Source organism: Magnolia sinica, chromosome 4, assembly GCF_029962835.1.
Source record: "Magnolia sinica isolate HGM2019 chromosome 4, MsV1, whole genome shotgun sequence".
In the NCBI taxonomy this organism is placed as follows: Eukaryota; Viridiplantae; Streptophyta; class Magnoliopsida; order Magnoliales; family Magnoliaceae; genus Magnolia; species Magnolia sinica.
In genome coordinates, this window is record NC_080576.1 from 37582581 (window position 1) to 37605902 (window position 23322).

Here is a 23322-nt window from a genome sequence, read left to right on the forward strand (position 1 = left end):
ATGTTTCCATACCCCCAGCTGGCGATACATGTAACGATACTGATACTACGAACATTGGATGCATGAATACCAACATTTTGAACCTTGTGACAGCTACATACTACAATAGTTGGTTACAACATTATAATCTTACCTTATTTGAAAATGGGGAAGGATGATTGAAACACAAACCGGTTCAACCCCGTCTATCCATTCTTTTCTCTTCAAAGTCCAAACTGTGGAATCTAATCTATATGTGGAATAGGCCCACGGTTCTGTCTGTGCATGGGACATGGCGATCAGGGGTCGGATAGCTTACCTAGCTGAAACGCCGCCATGGAAGCCAGATAAGAATACCAGAAAACCTGTAGAGCTTAGGATCTTCCTCTCCTTTACACCCTTTCTGCAATTCACAAGATGAGACTCGAAATTCTGCCGTGGTGCAGGATTGGGGACCCAACTCTCTTTTATAGAATCTGTGGAGAGAGAGTTTGAAATCCATCACAACTTTCTCTCCCATGCTCCACATTGTAGCATCCTAGTACAACTCAAATTGCTGTCTGCGTAAGACAGTTATAGCATTCCAGCCCTAATACGCAAAGCTACGCAGATAGACTGCGCAGCGCATCACCTGAAGTAGGGCCCACTGTTCTACTCAATCATCCAGTCCACCTGAATGACAATTTAAACCGTTGATCAGTAAGGCCCACTAAACAGAGTTCTTACATTCTCCCACTTGGGCCTCATTGAACAACGTCAATGATGGTCATATAGAATAATTTTGAAAACAAGTTTTGATCATTCAAGAAAATATCTAAATGGTTAATCAATGAAATAGTTGGACAGTATGAGTAATGCTATTCAATCTGGTCCATTAAGACAGTCAGTATCGAAACGCGGTAGCCACCACAACATTTAATTTAGGCGAAGTGAGTCTAAGCGCGATCACAAATACTTTCAATCTTAACGACATAGATCACGAACTAGGAAATGTGGTATAAGGATTACACACTTTAGTGTGATAATATGTGCCTATCCTTAAGAGGTCCTGAAGCTTTTTCATGTCTCCAACGAGACACAACTGTAGTTCCACTTATTCAAAATTTGTGCATATACATAAATAAGCAGAAATAAATCTTTATATCAAAATCATCCAAACAAACTGTATAAAACGAGATCTCTAAGTGTCTATGAAAATCAAAGTACGCTCAACTCCCACTAACTGAAAACATCTGTGGGATCAATGACTCCCATGGAAGTTACATGCTCCTGAAATGGTGTGACAGGGAGCCCTTTAGTGAGCGGATCTGCAATCATCTGCTTAGTGCCGATGAATTCCACGGACACTTGATGATTTTGAACCCTTTCCTTTACAACAAGATACTTGATGTCGATATGCCTCGACCTTGACGAATGCTTGTTGTTACTAGAGAAGGAAATAGCAGCCGAATTATCGCAAAATATTCTCAATGGTTTCGGGATATGCTCCAGTACCCGCAAACCTGAAAAGAAACTCTGTAATCATAGTGCCTGATTAGATGCCTCATGGCATGCAATAAATTCAGCTTCCATAGTAGATGAGGCTGTGGTAGATTGTTTTACGCTTTTCCACGACATAACTCCTCCCACCATTATGAAGATGTATCATGAAGTAGACTTCTTAGTATCGACGCAGCCTGCGAAGTCTGCATCTGAATATCCGATCAACTCTAACTGATCAGACCTTCTGTATGTGAGTCCGAAGTCTTTTGTTCTCTGAAGATACCATAATACTTTCTTTGCAGCCATCCAATGTTGCATTCCTGAATTAGATAGATATCTTCCCAACATTCTAGTGACAAAGGCAATGTCCGGTCGCGTACAGACTTGAGCATACATGATGCTCCCTACTACTGATGCGTACGGAAATTCTTTCATTCGATTCTTTTTTAAATCATTCTTTGGACACTGAAATAAACCAAATTTGTCGCCCTTCACAATGGGCGACTTTCCTGGAGCACAATTTTGCATGCCATACCTTTCGAGTACCCTAGCAATATAGGTCCTCTGTGACAAGCTGAGCAGTCCAAGTGTTCTGTCACGGCGAATCTCAATGCCGATGACGTAAGAAGCTTCACCAAGGTCTTTCATTTCAAACTTTTGAGATAAAAATTTCTTGGTGTCGCTCAACATCCTGATATCACTGCTAGCTAACAAAATATCATCAACATACAAAATCATCATAACGAACTTACTCCCACTGGTTTTAATGTAGATGCATTCATCTGCAGTGTTCTCTACAAAGCCATATGAAGAAATTACTTCATGAAACTTAAGGTACCACTGCCGCGATGCCTGTTTCAACCCATAGATGGACTTCTTAAGTTTGCAAACCAAATGTTCTGCGCCAGTAGCTACAAAACCTTCGGGCTGCAATATGTACACATTCTCATTTAGATTCCCATTGAGAAATGCAGTCTTTACATCCATCTGATGTAACTCTAAATCCATATGAGCTACAAGAGCCATTATGATCCTGAATGAGTCTTTCTTTGATACTGGTGAGAAAGTCTCCTTAAAGTTAATGCCCTCACGTTGGTTAAAACCCTTGGCAACAAGTCTGGCTTTATATCGTTCGACATTACCTTTGGAGTCCCGTTTCGTTTTAAATATCCATTTACAACCAATCGGCCTTATTCCAGTGGGTAACTCTACAAGATCCCATACTTTATTATCCTGCATGGATTTCAACTTATCTTTCATGGCATTAAACCAACGAGAAGGATCAGCACTTTGTTTGACTTGTGTAAAGGATTCAGGATCCTTTTCCACCCCTATGTCAAAGTCGTGTTCCTGTAATTATACGATGTAATCGTCTTGATTTACAGGCCTTCTCTCTCTTTCAGATCTTCTTAATGGTTCAGCTTGTTGGGTTTGATCTTGATTTTCCTCATCAGTGGTTTGTATATGAGGTTCTACGTGGTGCTCTGCAGTGACTGCAGAATCGACTGCATTATTAATGTCCACGTGATCTGCATTGACTATGACAGGAGTCATAGTCCTTTGTTCCTCAAATACAAAATTTCTTATGTTCGTGCTCCCACTGTTTTCAGTGTCCTCAATGAATCTGGCATTCCCAGTCTCAACAATCCTGATGGAGTGGGAAGGACAGTAGAATCGATAGTATTTTGATCTTTCTGGGTATCCAATGAAGAAACAACTTATGGTTCTAGGATCAAGCTTCTTTTCATGCGGGTTATAAATTTTGGCCTCAGCAGAACAACCCCAAACATGTAGATATCGGAGACTTGGTTTTCTCCCATTCCATAACTTAAAAGGAGTTTTGCTTACTGCTTTGCTGGGAGCCCTGTTTAATATATAAACTGCGGTTTTGATCGCATCACCACACAGAGATTCTGGTAATGTTGAATTGCTGACCATACTTCGCACCATATCCATAAGGGTGCGATTACGTCTCTCAGCAACTCCATTCTGCTCTGGAGTACCAAGCATAGTGTACTGAGCAACAATGCCACAATCCTGTAGGTATTTAGCGAATGGCCTTGGATTGCGTCCTGATTCGTCATATCTGCCATAGTATTCACCACCACGGTCAGATCTGACAACTTTAATTCTCTTATTGAGTTGATTTTCAACCTCGGCTTTATAGATTTTAAAAGTATCCAGGGCATCTGATTTCTCACTGATAAGGTATAGGTACCCAAAGCGAGAGTAGTCATTTATAAAGGTAATGAAATATTTGTGGCCACTCCATGAGGCTGTAGGGAATGGTCCATAGATATCTGTATGTATAACCTCTAATAGATCTACACTCCTGGTTGCACCTTTCATTCTCGTTCTAGTCTGTTTCCCTTTTATGCAATCAATGCATACTTTATAGTCAGAGAAGTCTAGAGAATGTAAAATTTCTTCTCGCACAAGCCTGTCTAATCTCTCACGAGATATATGGCATAGCCGCCTGTGCCACAACATGGAGAAATTCTCATAGTCTAATCTTCGCTTGGATCCCACTACATTTCCATGCAAGGTATTAATATTATAGACGTGAGAGGCAATCAAGTCTAACTGATATAAGTTGTTTACTAAAGAGCCGGTTCCAACTTTAATTGAATTAAAGTAAATACTAAAACTTTTATTTCCAAAGTGGAACGAATATCCCAACTTATCCAAACAGGAAATTGAAACTAAATTGCGCCTTATAGACTGCACACAGAATGTATTTACTAAATTCAAAAAATGACCAGTCTTCAACTTAAGCCTATAGACTCCTATTGCCTCTACGTCAACTTTGACACCATTGCCTACGTATACTGAGCGCTCCGCATTAGTTGGTGGCCTGGCCTGTAGTAATTCCTACATAGAAGTGCATATGTGAATAGTAGTTCCTGAATCTATCCACCATGAATCCACTGACACATCGGTCAGATTAGATTCAAAACAGACAAGAACAGAATGATTACCTTTCTTTATAAGCCAATCCTTAAAACCTTCGCAGTCTTTCTTTAGATGACCTGTCTTTTTACAAAATTAGCATGGTTTGCCTTTAATCCGTTTGCATTTAGATCCATTTCCAGATTGATTCTCATGGTTCCCAGATGGAGGACCAGAGAATCCATTATTAGAACCTTATTTCCTCTTCCTTCTACCTTTATTCCCTTGCCCATGCCCTTGTCCTAAAATCACCATGTTAACATTTTGAACCTTTATCATCTGTCTGACCCTGTCTTCTTCTTGGACGCATTGAGTGATGGTTCATCCAATGTCCACATGTCCTTCAAAGTCTTATAGTTTATCAGGAACGTGCCGAATTGGGGAGGTAGGTTGTTCATGATCAAATGAACAAGTTGATCATCAGTGAGTACAAGCCCTAGAGCACGAATCTTAGAAACAACTTCGATCTGCTTTACAATGTATTCACGGATGTTGCCTTTTCCATCGTAGGACGAGCGAGTCAATTTATTCAGAAGAATGCCTATTTCAGATTTATCAGATTTCTTGAATCGTTTTCCCATTTCAGTCAGGAAAACTTTGGCCTTATCTGTTTCAGGCATGGCACCCTTCATCGATTCAGAAATTGAATATTTAATGACTTTCAGGCATGTATCATTTGATCTAAACCATGCAACCCATCTATTATATTCAGCTTCAGTGGCATTATCAGATGGCTTTGGCGGTTCTGGTGTTATCAGGGCAAGATCTAATTGAAGACAGCCCAGTACAACTTCAATGGCATTCTTCCATTGAGTATAATTAGACCCATTTAAGGCAGGGACTTGATGCGTATTAGTTGGAATTGAGACTGAAATATAAGAGATACACATATACTCACATTAGTTCATTATTTCACAAAACGGTTTAGTAAACAAAATATCAGATAAAGATAACTAATTCAGTTACTAAGGGAAGCATCAACTGAATTATCCAGGATGACGATGGGCCCAACCATCTCATCCTAGTGAGAATCTGTTACATCATCATCATTCCTCCTGTGGGTGGTAATGACAACATGTTAGTAATCCTCCTAAATATGAAGCTAAGTGATGTCAGTGATATAAATCTGAGACACTCAACACCTGTGGGTGAGATGAGTCTTTCAGCTTTACATTACCTACACCATTTACTCCACCCGTTCACTTGACTGCCATACGATAATCATCTATATTTTCGTTACCGTACGCATGAAAACATGAACGCAACTGTATGCAATTCGCTTATCCCAATGTTACGAGTTTGTACTTGTAGAATTTTCATCGATTGAGGTCACTATGGTGGCTAACATAACCGAATCCAAAACTACAAATATAGACTGCAAGATTGCTATTATAATCCTGCCTCTCTATAGATTATTTCTTAATTAGTCCGATGTGGTCCATAAGTTAGTTGATACTGACCTTTTGGAATTCCTCAAAGTGAAATATATAAATAGGTTTCACACCTTATATTCCAACGGTCCATATCAACACTTAAAGATGGGTGATGGGCCAATAATAGGGTCGCACCTGTACTCTATACGATCTGAAAGTGTTCAATGAGCATGACTAATCCAGTTCCTGATATCCACATGATAGACAAATAGTACGGAACTTTACAATTGGATGGTTAGGTCCATGTATTGGTGTCCACAAGATGGATAGATTTAGTTTAAACGCTTAATATTTATTAGATGGAAGTTCATGTAATCATCTACCAAGCGAATTAGACATATAATATGTCCATAAGTCAGCCCAAATTATGAATATGAAATGATATTTGATGGTTAATATATAAAAATCTTAATGGACCAAATTGAACTCAGGGCCCACCATCAAAACAATTATTGGGCCATTACCAGTGATGAGCCCACAAGAGAATGGGAATACATCCCATTCGCGGGTACAGGAGTCGGACCTAAATACTCGTAATCGGGTCCGAAGACCCGATAACATATAAGGTCGATCTCGACCTGGCGCTTGTTGCATCTGAAAGCAGGTCGTTTTCGACCTAGTGTAAGAGGTGTCTGAAAGACGCTGGTATGAAGCCGCCCCTTCTTCGACAGGAGCCGCCGCTGCCAAGAAGGAAGATCGCCACCGCGACCTCCTACATGATTCAGAAACCCTGGACATCCATGGAAGTATGGTTGGAATCCATGGCTGCAGCGGAGGAGAAGCACGGCAGGCGACTGGCAGAGGATGTTATCGAAGATGGATAGTGAATCCATGTCCATTATCACCGATTATGAAGGTAGGGTACAAAATACACAATTCCAGTTTGGGAATCACAATCCCTATTTTCCTGATTTTAGGGTTTCAAAATATGCATGCCCAATACTTCGAATTAGGGATCGAAATCCCTAATTCGTTGTCTAGATTCGGGGCTAATCTGGAATTCCCCTAATTAAGGAATTTGGGAATTCGAAAAAATCCCTAATTTTCTGGATTTAGGGTTTCAGATCTGAAATCCTTAGTAGGCGATTTGGGGATTCTGAATACGAAATCCCTAATCAGTATGACTGTATTCAGGGTTTATCGAATTCAAATCCCTAATCAATATTTAGGATTAAAATAATCCCTAACTACAACTGTTTCAGGAATTCGAAAATCCCTGATGTAGATCTATTTCAGGAATTCAAAATCCCTAATTTGATCTGATATAGCTGGATGCGATCATCCATTCCTACGCACAGATTGCTCTGATACCAAATGTGGAATCTAATCTATATGCGGAATAGGCCCACAGATCTGTCTGTGCATGGGACATAGCGATCAGGGGTCGGATAGCTTACCTAGCTGAGACGCCGCCATGGAAGCCGGATAAGAATACCAGAAAACCTGTAGAGCTTAGGATCTTCCTCTCCTTCACACCCTTTCTGCAATTCACAAGATGGGACTCGAATTTCTGCCGTGGTGTAGGATTGGGGACCCATCTCTCTTTTATAGAATCTGTGGAGAGAGAGTTTGAAACCCATCACAACTCTCTCTCCCATGTTCCACATTGTAGCATCCTAGTACAACTCAAATTGCTGTCTGCGTAAGACAGTTATAGCATTCCAGCCCTAGTACGCAAAGCTGCGCAGATAGACTGCGCAGCGCATCACCTGAAGTAGGGCCCACTGTTCTACTCAATCATCCAGTCCACCTGAATGACAATCTAAACCGTTGATCAGTAAGGCCCACTAAACAGAGTTCTTACACAAACAAAACTTAAGCAAGATCCCATGTCCTATACAAAGGCTTGACTTAATAATCCAATCCTTCTCCAAATTCACGACATTTGCATTCCTTTGCATCTCATCGTAGAAAACTTAAATGATCTATAAACCAAGGACTAATAAGTGGGAAGCCTATAAGTTTTTCTTCTTTCGTAGACACACCTCGACAACGAGCAGGCAAAACAGTAATGTGAAGATGACAGAAGCATTGTAGTTGGTGAGTTGAGCAACTTTGAACCTATCTTTGCCATAGAAGTGAACAACCGAATGGGTGGGTCCATAGGATCCAATGTTATCTAAATGAATTGGATGGACCTTTACAAATTCGAAGATGGACAGCCATCGTCCAGCAATACGCTAAATCATTACAGGAGCAAGATGGATCTTATCCACCCTATTGGTGGACAATTAAGATGACCACTAGATATGATTAAGGGTTTAGATCATATGATGGGTGACCTATGGGTAAATGGGTATTTTCTCCCTTCCTCACTATTTTTGCTCTAGTGTTTTAGATTAAGGGCCTGTTTGGAACATGGGATTATGTGGTATGAAATTGCATTTGGTCCAATGTAAATTTCATCCTGCATTTGGAAATGATGGGAATGCTTGGATGAATCTAAGTATCATATCATCCAGTCCCAACAGGAGACACAACGGGCTTGCTTGTGGATTTCGAAATCTACTACGTCTGTGGACCCCATATTGATGCATGTGTTTTATCCACAGCATCCTTCCACATGCCCATATCAAACAAGGTGCACACATTCAGAGCCACTATTGTCCTTGCGCAATGTATTCAGGAAAACCATTAGCATCTAAATAAAGTTCTTGGCAAATATAAGGAGAAGGGAACAGAAAAACAATGGTAAATAGAATATGGATGGGAATGTTTCAAAAAGGTGATTTTCATCCCATCCCATCCACCGAGGGGATTATGTGATGAATGATTTGGATCACTGAAGAATGCTGAAAATAATGAAAATGGCCATAGCTGAAGAGAATGCTGTCCCAAATGAAAATAATGATAATTTGGCAAAGTAGACCACTTTTTCCAGTAGCATCAGTTTTTCATTTCCTTCAAATTGAATTGAATTTATCAATTACTAGCATTTGGGACTTGAATTGGATTTGATATTTGACATTGTTTAAGGTCGCGTGTGGACAATTGAATTGCAATATGGAGGAAACAACCAAATTTAACTATGTTTTATAGTAATCATGTTTGCAGACTAGCTTCCGAATTGCATTTACATTTCTTTCTAGGCGGCACTATGCGAAAAATAATGAAAAAAATGATGGTTCAAAACCATCTTAAACAGAAATTATAGACGGTTCTAGACCGTTGCATGGTCCATCTTTTTTTGCTGCGTCATAAAAATTACTTGATGGAGAGAATCCGTCGTCTGAATATGACGGTTATGGTCTGTCGTAACAAACGACAGTCCATAACTATCGCCTAACCAGTTCTGGGGTCAATAATTTTTACATAAAAGACGGTTTATATCCGTCTGCAATTTTCAATTACACGAGGCAAAGAGATGGCCTAAAGCCGTTGGTAATTTTTTTTTTTTTTAAATAGCCGTAAATTTCTTACCAGTTTCTTTCACCTAATAGAGATTACATAAATAAGTGCTTCTTATAATCATATATTCTTAAAATAATTAACCTAGTTAACCTTACATTCATGCGAATCATCTCATTCTTAATAGCAACAAACTTGTAAAAGCAACATGATACTAACTTTATTATAATTAAGGAACATAATTCATTACTAGTTATAACAGTACATTTAAGACAAGCCAAAGTTTTCATCTCCTTCTATTTTTCATATCCCTCGATAGCACATGAACACATGGAACCTTGCAAGGCCTCATACGAACAACATGATGAACAAATGAAAGAAATTGAAAAAGTAAAAAAGGAGAAGAATATGTAATGCCATTTGTCTAACTTGTACCCATTCGTCTTCTCCCTTGCAAGTTTAGCTTCCTACAACAGCAATTGAATAATATTTTAGATCTAAATACAACAATGAAAAGAAATGAATTTAACCATCTGAAACACCAATCATCTCCTGAAACACACAAAACTACCTCCAGAGTTCGACCAGAATAGCCCCAACCTTTCCAATAGGAGAAGCAAGAAATCTTAGTCGTCCATCTTCGTTGGGGTCGAAAGCATGATCAGCTAATGCAACTAGAGCAGCCTACAAAAAAGCAATACATGCATATAAAACTCCATCCATAGAGAAGTTTCTTGAAATACAAAAACATGAAATACAAAGACAAGTGTTTAAGCTCATTTATGGATATGCGGTTTCTTGTTGACATTTTGTGTTTGCTTGTGAACATTCTTTAACTTCTAATTAGAGGTCAAGTAGAGGTAGTATTGTTCAATAAAATATAAATGGCATTCTAAAGAATTCTTGTAGACCTTTGCAAAAAGTTCAGTGGCATTAAGCACGGGATTTCTTAACAGTATGTTCAATTCCCTCAATGAATGTCTCAGTGCCATGTTACTGATCCATCAAGGTGACTATAATTTTGAGTTTATGCTTGAATACATCTTTATCTGCTAAAAGATCAAATGAAGAAGGTTTTCCATGTGTATAATCTTGACGAGGCACTAACATGAGCAATGTTTCTTTGATGGTTTCAATGTACAAGAGCAATGTAAGACTCGTTCTAATATCAAATTGCTAGTTGCAGAAAAGAAAGCTTGTCATTACATGGGTAAGGATTCATGTTGACCATACATTACATCAGTGATTTGATAATCCAAAATGACTTGACAAATGCATGTGCAGAGAGCTGCAACTAGAAAATCAGGGTGACTTGTACGTAGCCGGTAAGATAGAGAATTGTATGAAATCAATATCCACATTAAAAAAAAAAAAAAAAAAACTTTGAAATGGAAAACAATTTCCTCAGTTTCTTTTCATTGAAATAGGGGAAAAGTAAATATCGATGAATCTGAAACTGTTTACATATCAATGAATCAAGTATACACCAGACCACTCGTACATTTAACTGGAAGGACCCTTGACCATTTCCTTTTTAGCGATTATTTGATGGCATCAACTGGATGGTTAGGATCACCCAAGCAGCGTGACTTTCAGTCTATACTCCATCCACAATGGGATCCATGTCAATGTGTACAAGAATAAGTTGAAGCAACCGAGCGATGCTCATGTGAACAGTTTTCAATTTTTCTTTCTAATATTTCCTATGATGTCTGAAGAAGAATGTAAAATATCGATGAAGATGAGTAAAGCTATGATTCCCTTAAAGATAACCATGAAATGAGAATTAAGTCACTATTCGATAAAAGAAAAAGAAAAAAAATATTGTAGTGGCATAACAGAGAATCTTACAATCTCTTTAAGTTGCGCAAATTACCAAGCTCTGGAGGAAGAGGTCCTTTGAGCTTGTTATCTTTGATGACTCTGCAAAACCCTAAATTGCATAAATAATAGTAGCTAAACACAATTTCATCTGCCCAATCTAATGAAAGTTGTGAATCGCATGCAGTGAATTGAGTGTCGTGATGTTTCCTAGCTCCTTCAAAATTGTTCTATAGACGCAATTTCCCAAAAGAGACCTGCAATGTTCAAACAAATTTTCGGGTATGTTACTCAAGAGAGTGAGAGAGGAAGAGAAGGTTTTGTACTTTAGTTATAGAATATTACAGATGCTATTATGGAAGAGGACTTACAAATTCATGAGAAGAAGGGAAGCTCATGTGGTAGGCACTGATCCATTGAGATAGTTGCCAGTGAGATCGCTATTGGACAAAAGTGGAAGTTACAATCTTAGACCCCTATATTTCCTTCTAGGCAAAAGAAAATCCAACATAAAGCCCCACTAGATGGACAGTCTTGATTTATCAACTGCATAATGGCATATACAGATTGAGTGGTGAGTGGTAATGAACCAGAACCAGCTTGCCTCAATGGTTAACGGGTCTTTGTAATTTAATCCTTGCAGCAAACATACACATAAATAAACTCTGCTCTTGTCATTCAATCAGTGAGCCACCTCAATGGATCATTTGGTGAGTAGAAGCTGTTACAAGCTTCTACTCACCAGCCCAAATATGGGACAGAGTAACAGTCACCTTAATAAGATAATAACCTCAGTCCAAATGTACAACGCAGCCCAAGGTGTGAGCATTGTTGAACATCTTTTGTTAGGCAATGTGATTAGACTAAAGTAGTAAAAAAGGCAATTCGAGTTTCAGGTAAAAATTTTGACTTAGAAGAAACAAAGTAAACCAGTTTAGGATCTCTATTTTACTTGCTTCTTGATGACCATTGAACAAATGTTCAAGGTTGGGTAAACTGAAGCGTTCATGTACACACAAGTCTTTTTCCAAGTACCCCCACAAAGTTAATTCCTATCGTCAATACACGCTGCAGTAGCTTGGTATCAAGTGCGTCCTCGGACTTACCAGTAAACCTGAGGTTGTTAAATGGTCCAAGCCAGATGCGGGCTGGGTAAAAATCAATGTGGATGGGTCGGCCAGGGGTAATTCGGGCCAATCTGGTGGCGGAGGGATATGTAGAGACAACAACATGATTTTATTTTCGCATTTGCCTCGAATTATGGTATTGGTGTTAGACAGACTTACATACCTTGTATAGCTAGTATACCTTGTATAGTTCATTTCCATAGGTAGAGGATTCTGCTTTTATTATTTTCCTTATATAGATGACTGTAATCTCTATATATTTAACCCCTTTGGGTTGTCTCAAATACAGAAAAGCTTTTAGCTCTTCTCGGTTTACATGGTATCAGAGCTTCACTGATCCGAAACTAGCATTACCTGTCAGATCCGACCATCTCTGCATCCGGCCACCGGCCCTGCTCGTCTGACCACCCCTGCGTTGTCCGGCCACTCCTGCGTCGTCTGGCCACCCCTGCTGCGTTGTCCAGCCACCCTTGCTGTGTCGTCCAACCAGCCCTCTGCTCGTCCAACACCTTTGCGTCATCCAGCCCCTCTTCTCGTCCGGCCCAACTACTCGTACATCGCCCCTCTACTCTCCGATCTATGTTCTAGATCTGTTGCTGTTTAAGATTTGCTCGTCTAGCCTCTGTTCCAGATCTGTTCGTCAGATCTTTATTCCAGATCTGCTCGTTCAGCCACTGTTCTAGATCTGCTCGTTCGATCTCTATTCCAGATCTGTTTTTATTCTGCCAGATCCAGAGCCCATGTTGTTATTCCAGATCCAGATCCAGATCTAGATCTATTGTTATTTCTCTACATCCAGATCTGTTGTTATTCCTCTAGATCCAGATCTGTTGTTATTCCACCTGGTCCAGCGCCCCTATTGTTATTCCAGCTCCCAATCCAGATCTGTTGTTATTCTGCCAAATCCAGAAATTGCAATCCCTTAGGTATCTTCTGCTGTATGGTACATCTAACACCTTCTTCTACTGTAACTCTTTGAGTGCTTTCAATTACTTCAGATCAATGGACAAGAACTCATCCCGTACAGAGGCCCCACATTGTAGTTTTGATGGTACCAACTATTCTCTATGGGCCATCCATTTTCAGAACTTCCTCAAGGATTGTGGCTTGTGGGGACTCATTGATGGATCTGTTCCTATCCCCACTTCCATAAATACTGACAAATTAGCTGATTGGGAAATGAACAATGGGTGGATTATTACCTAGATTCTTGATTCGGTCGATCGGTCCATTGCTGTTGGCTCACACCTCATCGCACTGCTAAGGCAATGTGGGAGCATCTCCAGACAATTTATCAACAGAGTAATGCAGCCCAGTTATATTGCCTGGAACAGGATCTCGTTAACCTTACTCAGGGTGACGACAGTATTCAATCATTTTACTCCAAAATTGTCACCATTTTGATAGAGATAGTTATGATGGATCCAACATTTTCCCATGACTTTAAGATTATGCACGAGAGTGCGCAAATTTGACAATTTCTTATGAAACTGCGTCCGAAATTTAAGCATTGTCGGGCTGCTCTCTTGAACCGTAGCCCTACTCTTTCATTGAATTTGGTTATTAATGATTTATTGGCTGAGGAACAACGACTAAAAGTTTTCTCTCTTCCTTCGTTAACTACGAGATCATCTGATATGATGCTTGCTGTGTCCACCACTACACCAACACATGGTTTCACTCTATTGACTTGTTGTGGCTACAACAAGGTGGGTCATGTTATCGCTCAATGCAAAGAATAGTGTGCTTATTGTCGACAGACCGGTCATGGTATTCAGGACTGCTGAACACGTGCATATGCATCTTCTTTTGGCCGTGGACATGGTGGTCGTGGTCGTGACTATGGTCGTGCTCTTTCTGCTACTACTGCCACTATTTCTTCTAAGCCATCTGTTCGTGATTCTGTATCTACTATTTTTGCTGAAGATTTTTTTATCACCTTTGACTCCTACGATGCTCCAGCAAATCGTTCAGGCCCTTTCTACTGCCGGTATGTCAGGTATATCTCCATCTTCTACATGGTTCTTCGATTCGGGTGCTTCTAATCATATGACTGGTGCTTTATCCCATCTTCGTGACATTCATCCCTACACAAAAAATCAGGCTATTTTTACTGCGGATGGCACTAGACTACCTATTCAATCAGTTGGATCATTGACTTTCTCTCCTTTTGCTCATCGCCAATTCACCCTTCGTGATGTGTTTCATATCTCTAACCTCTCCTCCAATTTAATTTCAGTTGGTCAACTCACATCCAATAACTGCTTAGTCATATTTTTTCTCAACTGTTATTTTGTGTAGGATCTGACAACTGGGAAGGTACTTGGGATGGGTAGGCGGCATGGTCATCTGTACATGCTAGACTTTGATCCATCTGTCACTTCGGCTCGTTGTTTCTTTTCTCCATCTTCATAAGATATTTGTTCGGCAAATAAATTGTGGAAACTGTGGCACTTTCACCTGGGTCATCCACATTTTGATCAGTTAATTTAGTTATTTTCTTCTTGCATGTTAGGGAACATTTCTCTTAATAAAAAAGATTTGGATTATTCTTGTTCATCTTGTTGTCTTTCAAAAAGTAAGTGTATTGTTTTTCCTCTAAGTACTACAAAATCATCTTTTATATTTGAACTAGTGCATACAAATGTCTGGGGTCCTTCACCAATTATGTCTCTCTTTGGGTTACGATACTATATTATATTCATTGATGATTTCACCCGTTACACTTGGATTTATTTTCTACACTCCAAGTCACAGGTTTTTGAAAAATTCAAGATATTTCACTCTATGGTGGAGACTTAATTTCGGGTTCCCGTTCAAAATCTTTGCTCTGATTCAGGGGAGAATATCTCTTAACAGATTTTCATACATTTCTTTAGGTTCATGGGATTATTCATCAGACCACCTGTTCTGATACTCCATAACAGAACAGGGTGGCTGAATGAAAAAATCATCATATTGTTGAAACTGCCAATGCCCTGATGACAGCTATAAGTGTTCCTCGTTCTTTATAGGCGAAAACAATGTTACATTTAGTCTACTTGATTAACCAGATGCCAACCAACGTTCTGAATAGTAAATCTCCATACTTTGTTCTCAAAGGCTTACCTCTTGCATATTCTATATTTCATGTTTTTGGTTGTGTCTGTTATGTTCACTTGGCTTCCTATGAGCATAACAAACTATCTCCAAAATCGATCAAATGTATGTACTTAGAATTTAGAGAAACTCAGAAGGGTTTTTGATGTTATGATCTGGTTTCTCGTCGTGTTTGGATTTCACGACATGTTATTTTTCTTGAACATGTTGCCTTTCATTCATCTCTTCCTCCTTCGCACGCTCCAAATTCTCCTGGTCTAACCATCTTTCTTGATATTCCTTTTGCCTTGAGTACTCTCCCTCATCTGTTGCAGGTTTACTCGCATCGATCACGTACAGCTCCACAACCTATTACTCAACCCACACATACTGTACCTATTGACAATCCTGAACCTACCTCGATACATCATTCCGATCATGTACATCGAGCGCCAGATCGCTTGATATGCTCTATGTCTGCCATGACTGCTACTCTGGATACTGTTTTTATTCCTACTTCATACTCTCAAGCAGTTACTTATGATTATTGGAAGAAGGCTATGACAGAAGAACTCGCAGCATTGGATGATAGAAATACATGGGACGTTGTCACTCGACCCGCTGACCAACAGCTAATTGGTAGCAAATGGATTTATTCTGTCAAGCTTAAGTATGATGGATCATTGGATCGATACAAGGCTCGACTTGTCACTCAGGGATATAAACAAGAATACGAAATTGATTATGATGAGACATTCGCTCCCGTGGCCAAGATGAAAATAGTTTGTACTCTTCTGACAATATCTTCCGTTCGCTCTTGGCTACTTGCTCAAATGGATGTGAAAAATAATTTTCTTCATGGAGACCTCCATGAAACCGTTTATTTAAAACCTCCTCCTAGTTCTTTAATTTCTGACAATAAGGTATGTCGCCTGAAGAAAGCCCTATATGGCCTCAAACAGACACCTCGGGTATGGTTCCAACGCTTTCACAATGTTGTTACAGGTGTTGGCTTTACTCAAAGTGGTTATGACCCTTCCTTATTTTTACACACCACTGTTCGTGAAATTGTCATTGTTCTCGTCTATGTTGATGACCTACTTCTGACTGGTAGCGATACTACTGGCATCTCGGCTTTAAAGGATGTTCTGCAATCATCCTTCAAGATAAAAGACCTCGGCCATCTCACATACTTTCTTGGGCTTGAATTTTCATGTTCTAAACTTGGGATCTTGGTCAGCCAGCGTAAATATACCAAGGATCTTCTCGCCTTGGCATCATTGACAGATCAGAAGACAGTTCAAACTCCTTTAAAACTTAACGTTCAATATGGCCGTGACGATGGTGATCTACTTACACAGCCCGACTTATACCGTCGTTTGGTTGGGAGTCTGATTTACCTAACTATGACTCGCCCTGATATTGCCTACGCTGTCCAAGTCGTCAGTCAGTTTGTTTCTGCTCCTCAGACTCTTCATATGATGGTGGTGTTACGCATCCTACGGTACTTACGTGGAACTCTAGATCGATCACTGTTCTTCTCCTCCACGGCCACTCTAGACTTTCGTGCTTATTCAGATGCTAATTGGGCTGGTTGCACTCTCACACGAAGATCTACCACTGGCTACTATGTTTTTCTTGGCACTTCTCTTATCTCTTGGAAGTGTAAGAAGCAGGCCACTGTTTCCAAATCGAGCATAGAAGCCGAGTATCAGGCGATGTCTGCTACGTGTAGTGAGCTTGTCTAGTTACGCGGACTTCTTTTTGACTTAGGAATTCCTCTGCAGAATTCTACTCCATTCTATGTTGACAATCTAAGTGCTATTCAAATTGCCTCTAACCCGGCTTTTCATGAACGGACGAAGCATATTGAAGTTGACTGTCACTTTATCCGCGAGAAATTTCAGTCTGGGCTCATTTCTCTTCCACATGTTGCATCCCATGATCAGATTGCTGACATTCTCACCAAGTCCCTCACTTCTGCACATCACTCATATCTAGTTGGCAAACTATTACTTGTCGATGACCAGCATTAGTTTGCGGGGGATGTTAGACAGACTTACAAACCTTGTATAGCTAGTATACCTTGTATAGTTCATTTCCATAGGTAGAGGATTTTGCTTATATTATTTTCCTTGTATTGATGACTGTAATCTCTATATATTCAACCCCTTTGGGTTGTCTCAAATATAGAAAAGCTTTCAGCTTCTCTCGGTTTACAATTGGAACTAATTTTATGGCTGAAACCACATCACTTACTGATGGGCTGGACATGGCGATATCGAAGGGCTTCCCTCACATCGACGTGGCTAGTGATTCTAGGAGCCTGGTGGACCTACTGAACAACAATGGCACCACTAGCTGGGCCTATTGGTATCTGTGGGCTAAAATATCCCGCCTCAAGAAGCGGGCCACCCTCAGAATCTCCTTCACGCCGAGAGAGGCAAATGGTGTGGTGGATGGCCTTGCCATGTTTGGTAGTGGTGTCCCAGGTCGTACCGAGTTTCAAACTGCAGCTGTTCTCCCGCCCCTTGCTTGGGGCTCTTATTTTCTTGATAGGGTGGGAATTGGCGCTATCCGATTGGGTTAAGGTGGATAGTTGCTCTTTCTCTCTTTGTAAGTATTTGTGTTTTGCTTCGATAGGATAGGTGAGGTCTTCACCTTTGAATTACTTGTACTTTCCCCTAATGAATACACCTCAGTTCTAAAAAAAAAAAAGTCTTTTTCCAAATCTTGGATTTCCCTTTATGGATATGTTACCGAATCTGCTTTTAAAAGACACTGTAACTCATACCCATGTCCATGGCCAACACTGACCTGCAAGTCTTTATCCAAAAAGGTTTAAACTAACACAAGAAGACACCGAGGAGACCATGTTGACACAAACAGGAACTTACACGCATGCAATCTGGTTGGCCATGGAAAGCACAAACATGAGTAATAGATGGACCAAAGCCGTCCTTCAGTGTAGAAGTATCATTAGTAGATATTCTGATAATAGCACGGACACATTCTGGGGATCCAGTAGCTAAAGCAAACACAATTGGAGGGTCTCCGTCTTTATCTAAGACATCCACATCAGCCTCTTTGTACTCTAAAATAGTTTCAACGAGTTCTGCCCAACCCCGCCTGCAAGTCAGATGCAGGGTAGTTTGTCCTTCAGCATTTTGTGCTTCTAGAAGTGAACCAACTGAACAGTTATTGTTTTCCGTTGTAGCCTTTGAAAGCATATCTCTGCATAAGTGCACAAAAAAGAAAGAAAGGAGGTGAGTTGAATGTGAAGTCATAAGTTCTCCATTAAATATGCAGACAAGTAGGAAATGTAAAAACACTCAGGCTCACCTAACACCATCCAGATGTTATCAGCTCAGACAAACAACCATTTCTTTAATGGGCCAACAACAACTGAAGGAAATATGCCATTTGCAATTGAAAAGATGATGACTTAGAATGATGGTCTAGCATAAGGGGAAAAAGCAGCATTTTGTTGCAGGAAGGGGCATTAATTCTCCTGACATATGTTACACTGCAAGAAGGAAATTAAAAAACATTTGTGGTTGCGTCGATGCAGTTTAAGACATTACGAATGGCTACCTATGTACCCAAAAAAGTTAGATTGGGATCAAGCCACAATGTAGTTTTTTTTCAAATAACCAAATTACTAAAGGTCACAAATTTTATATTTAACATACTATCAGTGAGCGTTGTCTCAAACTATCTGCAGGTAGCTCATTCACAAAAATTCAAATTTGCAATCAATGTATATTCTTATTACATCTCGTAGGGTAACTAGAGACAACATTTCGTCGATACTTCGATTGCATCCAAAATTTGGGTCCTTTAGTGACTTGGTTAATAGAAAACTAATGACAACATACCATAATTAATGAAAAAGATGCTAAACAATAAATGAATAAAAAAGGCATCCTGAGCCAACATAAGGATTCTAGTGAATAATTAAGTTTTCATCATACAAATGACCAAAGCATGCCCTATAAGTTCAAAAAGATAAACAAAACCACTGTATATTCAAACTCTCATCAGGAATTTGGGCCAAATAACAATTTCACCCAATTGAATATCTTCAAATGTCCTTTAATCATCAAATAACTCTGTTGCGCGAACGTTGATATGATCTGAAAAAGGGCGAGCTTAACAGCCCTAGAGGGGGGGAATAGGGCTATGCCAAATAAAAACATAGAGTACTAAAATAATAAATAAATCAGAATAAATCACAAATCTCAATAGCACTAGTATTGAAAAATTGATTCAAACTTAGTTCATAGGACAACTTTACACAAAAAATAAAGTTTTAGGTAGGACAACCTGATTTCATGAATGTTTGTGAGAATCAAGACTTCAAACCAAGCAAGAGATAATAAACCTATCTATTACAATCATTCACCAGTGCAAAAATAAAGTTATAATCATTTACCACATGTACAAAAATTAAACATTCACCACAACACCATGAGTTATAGTGATTCGGTGTGTACATCAACTGTTTTTAAATAGCCACACCTACTCCACTCCCAATAATCATCACCTACGTGATATTAACGTTCACTAAAAATAAGGTTTTCACAGGTGCACCTTAAAACCTTACACAGTTGTGATTTTAGAAGGGCTATCACAAACAAAAACCCCACACTAAGATTTTCTGGCTGTCTCAGTCAAAACTAACACATGAGATTTTTTGGCTATCTCAAAGAAACCAAAATACAAAGAATAAAATTGTACTTATCTTCTCATTGAAGACGTTTTTGATGTAGCCTGTAGAATCGCTTCGCTTGAAGTAGAATGTTCAATATCCAGTAACACAAACAAGGGTTCTAGGCTCTAGATTGATTTTAAATTAATTCAAACCACCGGCTACTTGTTTGAATTCCTCAAGATCTCATAAAAAGAGCAATTACACTCTTTAAATAATAAGATTCATGAAAAGAGATCAAGGAATTAAAACAAAAAAGCTATATAAACAAAATGTTAAAATACCATACAATAACTTGAAGATAGTGGAGACTTCGCTCTCTCTTGGTGAAGGCTTTTCTTAGCTTGAATGAATCATTTCGGAATGAGAGAAGGCATTTATTTATAGTTAGAAATGATGTTGTTTTGACTCGTCTAAGATCTAATAAAATTTCAAATTTTGGGCATGATCGGATAAAATTGTTCTTCGACTGGTCGAGGGAGCCAAAATATGGTTGTTGGACTTCGAGTTGAGTGACCCTCGACTAGTTGAACGTCCCTCTTCGATTGGTCAAGAAAGCACAAAAAATATCCCATTTTTTTTTTTTAATTTCAAACTTGGACGGGTTGAAGATTACCTTAGACTGGTCGAGCCACAACTTAGACTAGTCGAACCAAGGTCTAGACTAGTCGAACTTAAGCCTAACCAAAGTATAAAAACCAATATAAGTTTGTCTTCTGAAAGCACCTAAGTATAAGGTCTTTCTAGGGATTGTTATACCTGAGAAGATTGGACATTGAAGTGTAAAGCTTGTTCTTCTTCGTGAATCTTCAATAAAGCATAGTTGATCTTTTGCTTGAAGTGTAGTAGAAGGTGGAGCTTGATCTTCTACTAGAAGTGTAGAAGAACTTGAACTCATTTTAGCTTGAACTTTCTAACTTCATGACTTGTACTTTAATCTTGTACTTTCCAACTTCATGATTCTCTTGAAGGTGAACTTTCCATCTGATTCACATTGTGTGAACAATATCATAAGTTGTTTTGTCTCATCGAAATTTGACAAACAAGAGTATGCTTTATATATTATAGCACTTACAATCTCCCCCTTTATCAAATTCATGACAAAACACTTATTGTATCAACATCCATATTGTCAGCTTGATTTCCATGTTTGTAGAAGATGCAGCTCTATTGAATTAGAAAATTTTACTTCCCCTCAATGTGAGATTATCTAGTGTTATGACAAATAATACATTTCCAATATAAAACTCTCAACAACCAACCATATATCAATATATTAACATTCAATATAATGCATAACTCATTGAATCTACTTATCAAATTAGTAATCTCTCCCCCTTTTGTCACAAAATGACAAAGGGAAGAATACTCATGTGAGTAAAATCAATAAATCACAACCAAAATAGTAGACCAATAAGAGAAAAATGCATAGAAAATGGTAAGTAAGAGTTAATATAAAGTCATTAACAAGGATATACGATAGGAGTTTGAGAGAGCTATCATCTAACACATATAGTATAAAGTTATACAACCCAAGCATAAAATAAAATGACATCAACCTAATTAGATCCAGAAGAGGATGGAGGAGGTATAGATGGGTCAATCTGGTGAAGTCCTCTCGTAATGTGGTGAAAGTACTTACGCATATATTTCATGGAAGATTTATGACTTTCAACCAGATTGTCCTGTGATACCTTTAACTCAACAAGCTTCTCTTCTAAAGACTTAAGCCGATCATCAACCTGAGATAGTTGATACTTAGGATCATCATCATCATCTGATTCCAGCTCTGAAAAGATATGATCCATAGATGTGTCCTCAGGTAATGGTGCTTCTGCCTCTTCTTCTTCATCCTCAACTCTCTGGCCAAGAACATATGCCAAGTTCATCTTGTGAATATTTGTATTATTAAAAGGTAGGATTGCCTCAAGTGCCTCAGTTGAGGGAATGACAATGTTGCAATGGATAGCAAGAGTTGTTATGAGATATGCAAATGGTATGGAACCATGACCCAGATGAATATGAAATTGTATAATCAATAAGCAAATTAATGAGGGAAGACAGATAGGAATGCCAGAAGCAACAACATTAAGAATACGAGCCATAAAGGGAGTAAGTTCATACTTATTCCCGAAAAAAGGATACACATTCGATGTAAAAATCCGATGAAGGACCCTGAATCTTGGAATCATTTGGGTGGCATGGAGAGCATTACCAGAACTTCATTCAGCATTAAACTGACATAGTTTATGAGTAATATCCCAACGCTCAGATTCAAACATTCTATTAGCAAGTGGGGTAATGGGTATGCCTTCATCATTCACATTCACATCAAGTAATCCCGAGATTAAGTGCCTATCAACCGGAACTCTCCCTTCTCTAAAATTAATAGAGAATGTAAGGTTATTAAGAGATAGTTCTCCTATTGATGCATACATCCCTTGAGCTATGGAGTGGTATGCCGTTCCGACCCAACGCAGAATATTTTCCCAACCGATGGCAGACAGAATGGGCATGCGTTTGAATGGAGCAATGTGATCAATATTCACAGTTCTTTCTATGATAATATCTCTAGTGCAGAGATCCCTTGCATGTTCTGAATCTTCTTCGGGAGCTCTTAGGGTTCTCACCCTAACTGGAGTCGTCCGGGAGGAGGAGCCACTAGGGCCCTTGCGTGTAGCCTTCCTCTTAGACCGATGCTCCATGTAGAGTTTGCAAAAGAAGATAATAAAGATGGTTTTAGCTTAAATCAGATTTTTGCACAAAAACCTTCTATGAAAAGGATGTAAATCTCAAATCAATCACAAAATGAAGAATAACTAGCAACAAAGAACCCAAATCTAGAAGGAAATCGAAAATAAACCACTTCCAATGACTCTATGGAGATGAGTTCGGCGAGTCCAGCAAAGGTTAGCGAAGGAAGAAGAGTGAAAGAGGAAGAAAAAGGGTTTTTCCCTCTTTTAGGAGGCCCACCCATGCACTTCGACCAACCGAGTACGTGCTCGACCCATCAAAGCTCGACTGGTCGAGGACGTGCTCGACCGATCGTGCAACAAGAAAATTTAAAATATATTTTTAAAAAATTTTAAAATTTATATGTTTTACATTTTTTTAAAATTATAAACATACAAATAATAAAAATACATAAACAACATGATTTAATTAAAAGTACACAGACCAATATCATGTTTTAATTTAGAAAATCTATTCTTGTCAAGCGGTTTGGTCATAATGTCCGCAAGCTGCTTTTTTGTCTAAATGTATTCTAATGAAATGCTCTTGTGCTCAACTAATTCTCGAATGGAATGGAATGATATCGAATGTCGATATGTTTTATACGAGAATGTTGAATGAGATTTTTTAAAATATTAATAACGCATGAGTTATCACATTA

At 39.0% G+C, this 23322-nt stretch overlaps 1 protein-coding gene across 1 annotated transcript; it reads right to left on the reverse strand.

The window, feature by feature from the left end:
* Window positions 1–17962: 17962 nt before the first annotated feature.
* Window positions 17963–21817, reverse strand: LOC131244118 (E3 ubiquitin-protein ligase KEG-like). Its single transcript, XM_058243773.1, has 3 exons — window positions 21567–21817; window positions 18115–18451; window positions 17963–18034 (listed from the first exon to the last, which is right to left on the reverse strand). The coding sequence occupies exons 1-3, from the start codon at window positions 21815–21817 to the stop codon at window positions 17963–17965; spliced, it is 660 nt and encodes a 219-aa protein (XP_058099756.1).
* Window positions 21818–23322: the final 1505 nt, after the last annotated feature.

Bases quoted from the DNA above. Each gene is read 5' to 3' on its own strand.
- LOC131244118 (XM_058243773.1), bottom strand. From the start codon at position 21,817: ATGAACTTGGCATATGTTCTTGGCCAGAGAGTTGAGGATGAAGAAGAA. The intron at 18,452-21,566 runs GTACTTTCACCA...GCACTTATGCAG, and splicing joins TCCATGAAATATATGCGTAA to AGATATGCTTTCAAAGGCTA. The intron at 18,035-18,114 runs GTAAGTTCCTGT...AAAGACTTGCAG, and splicing joins GCCAACCAGATTGCATGCGT to GTCAGTGTTGGCCATGGACA.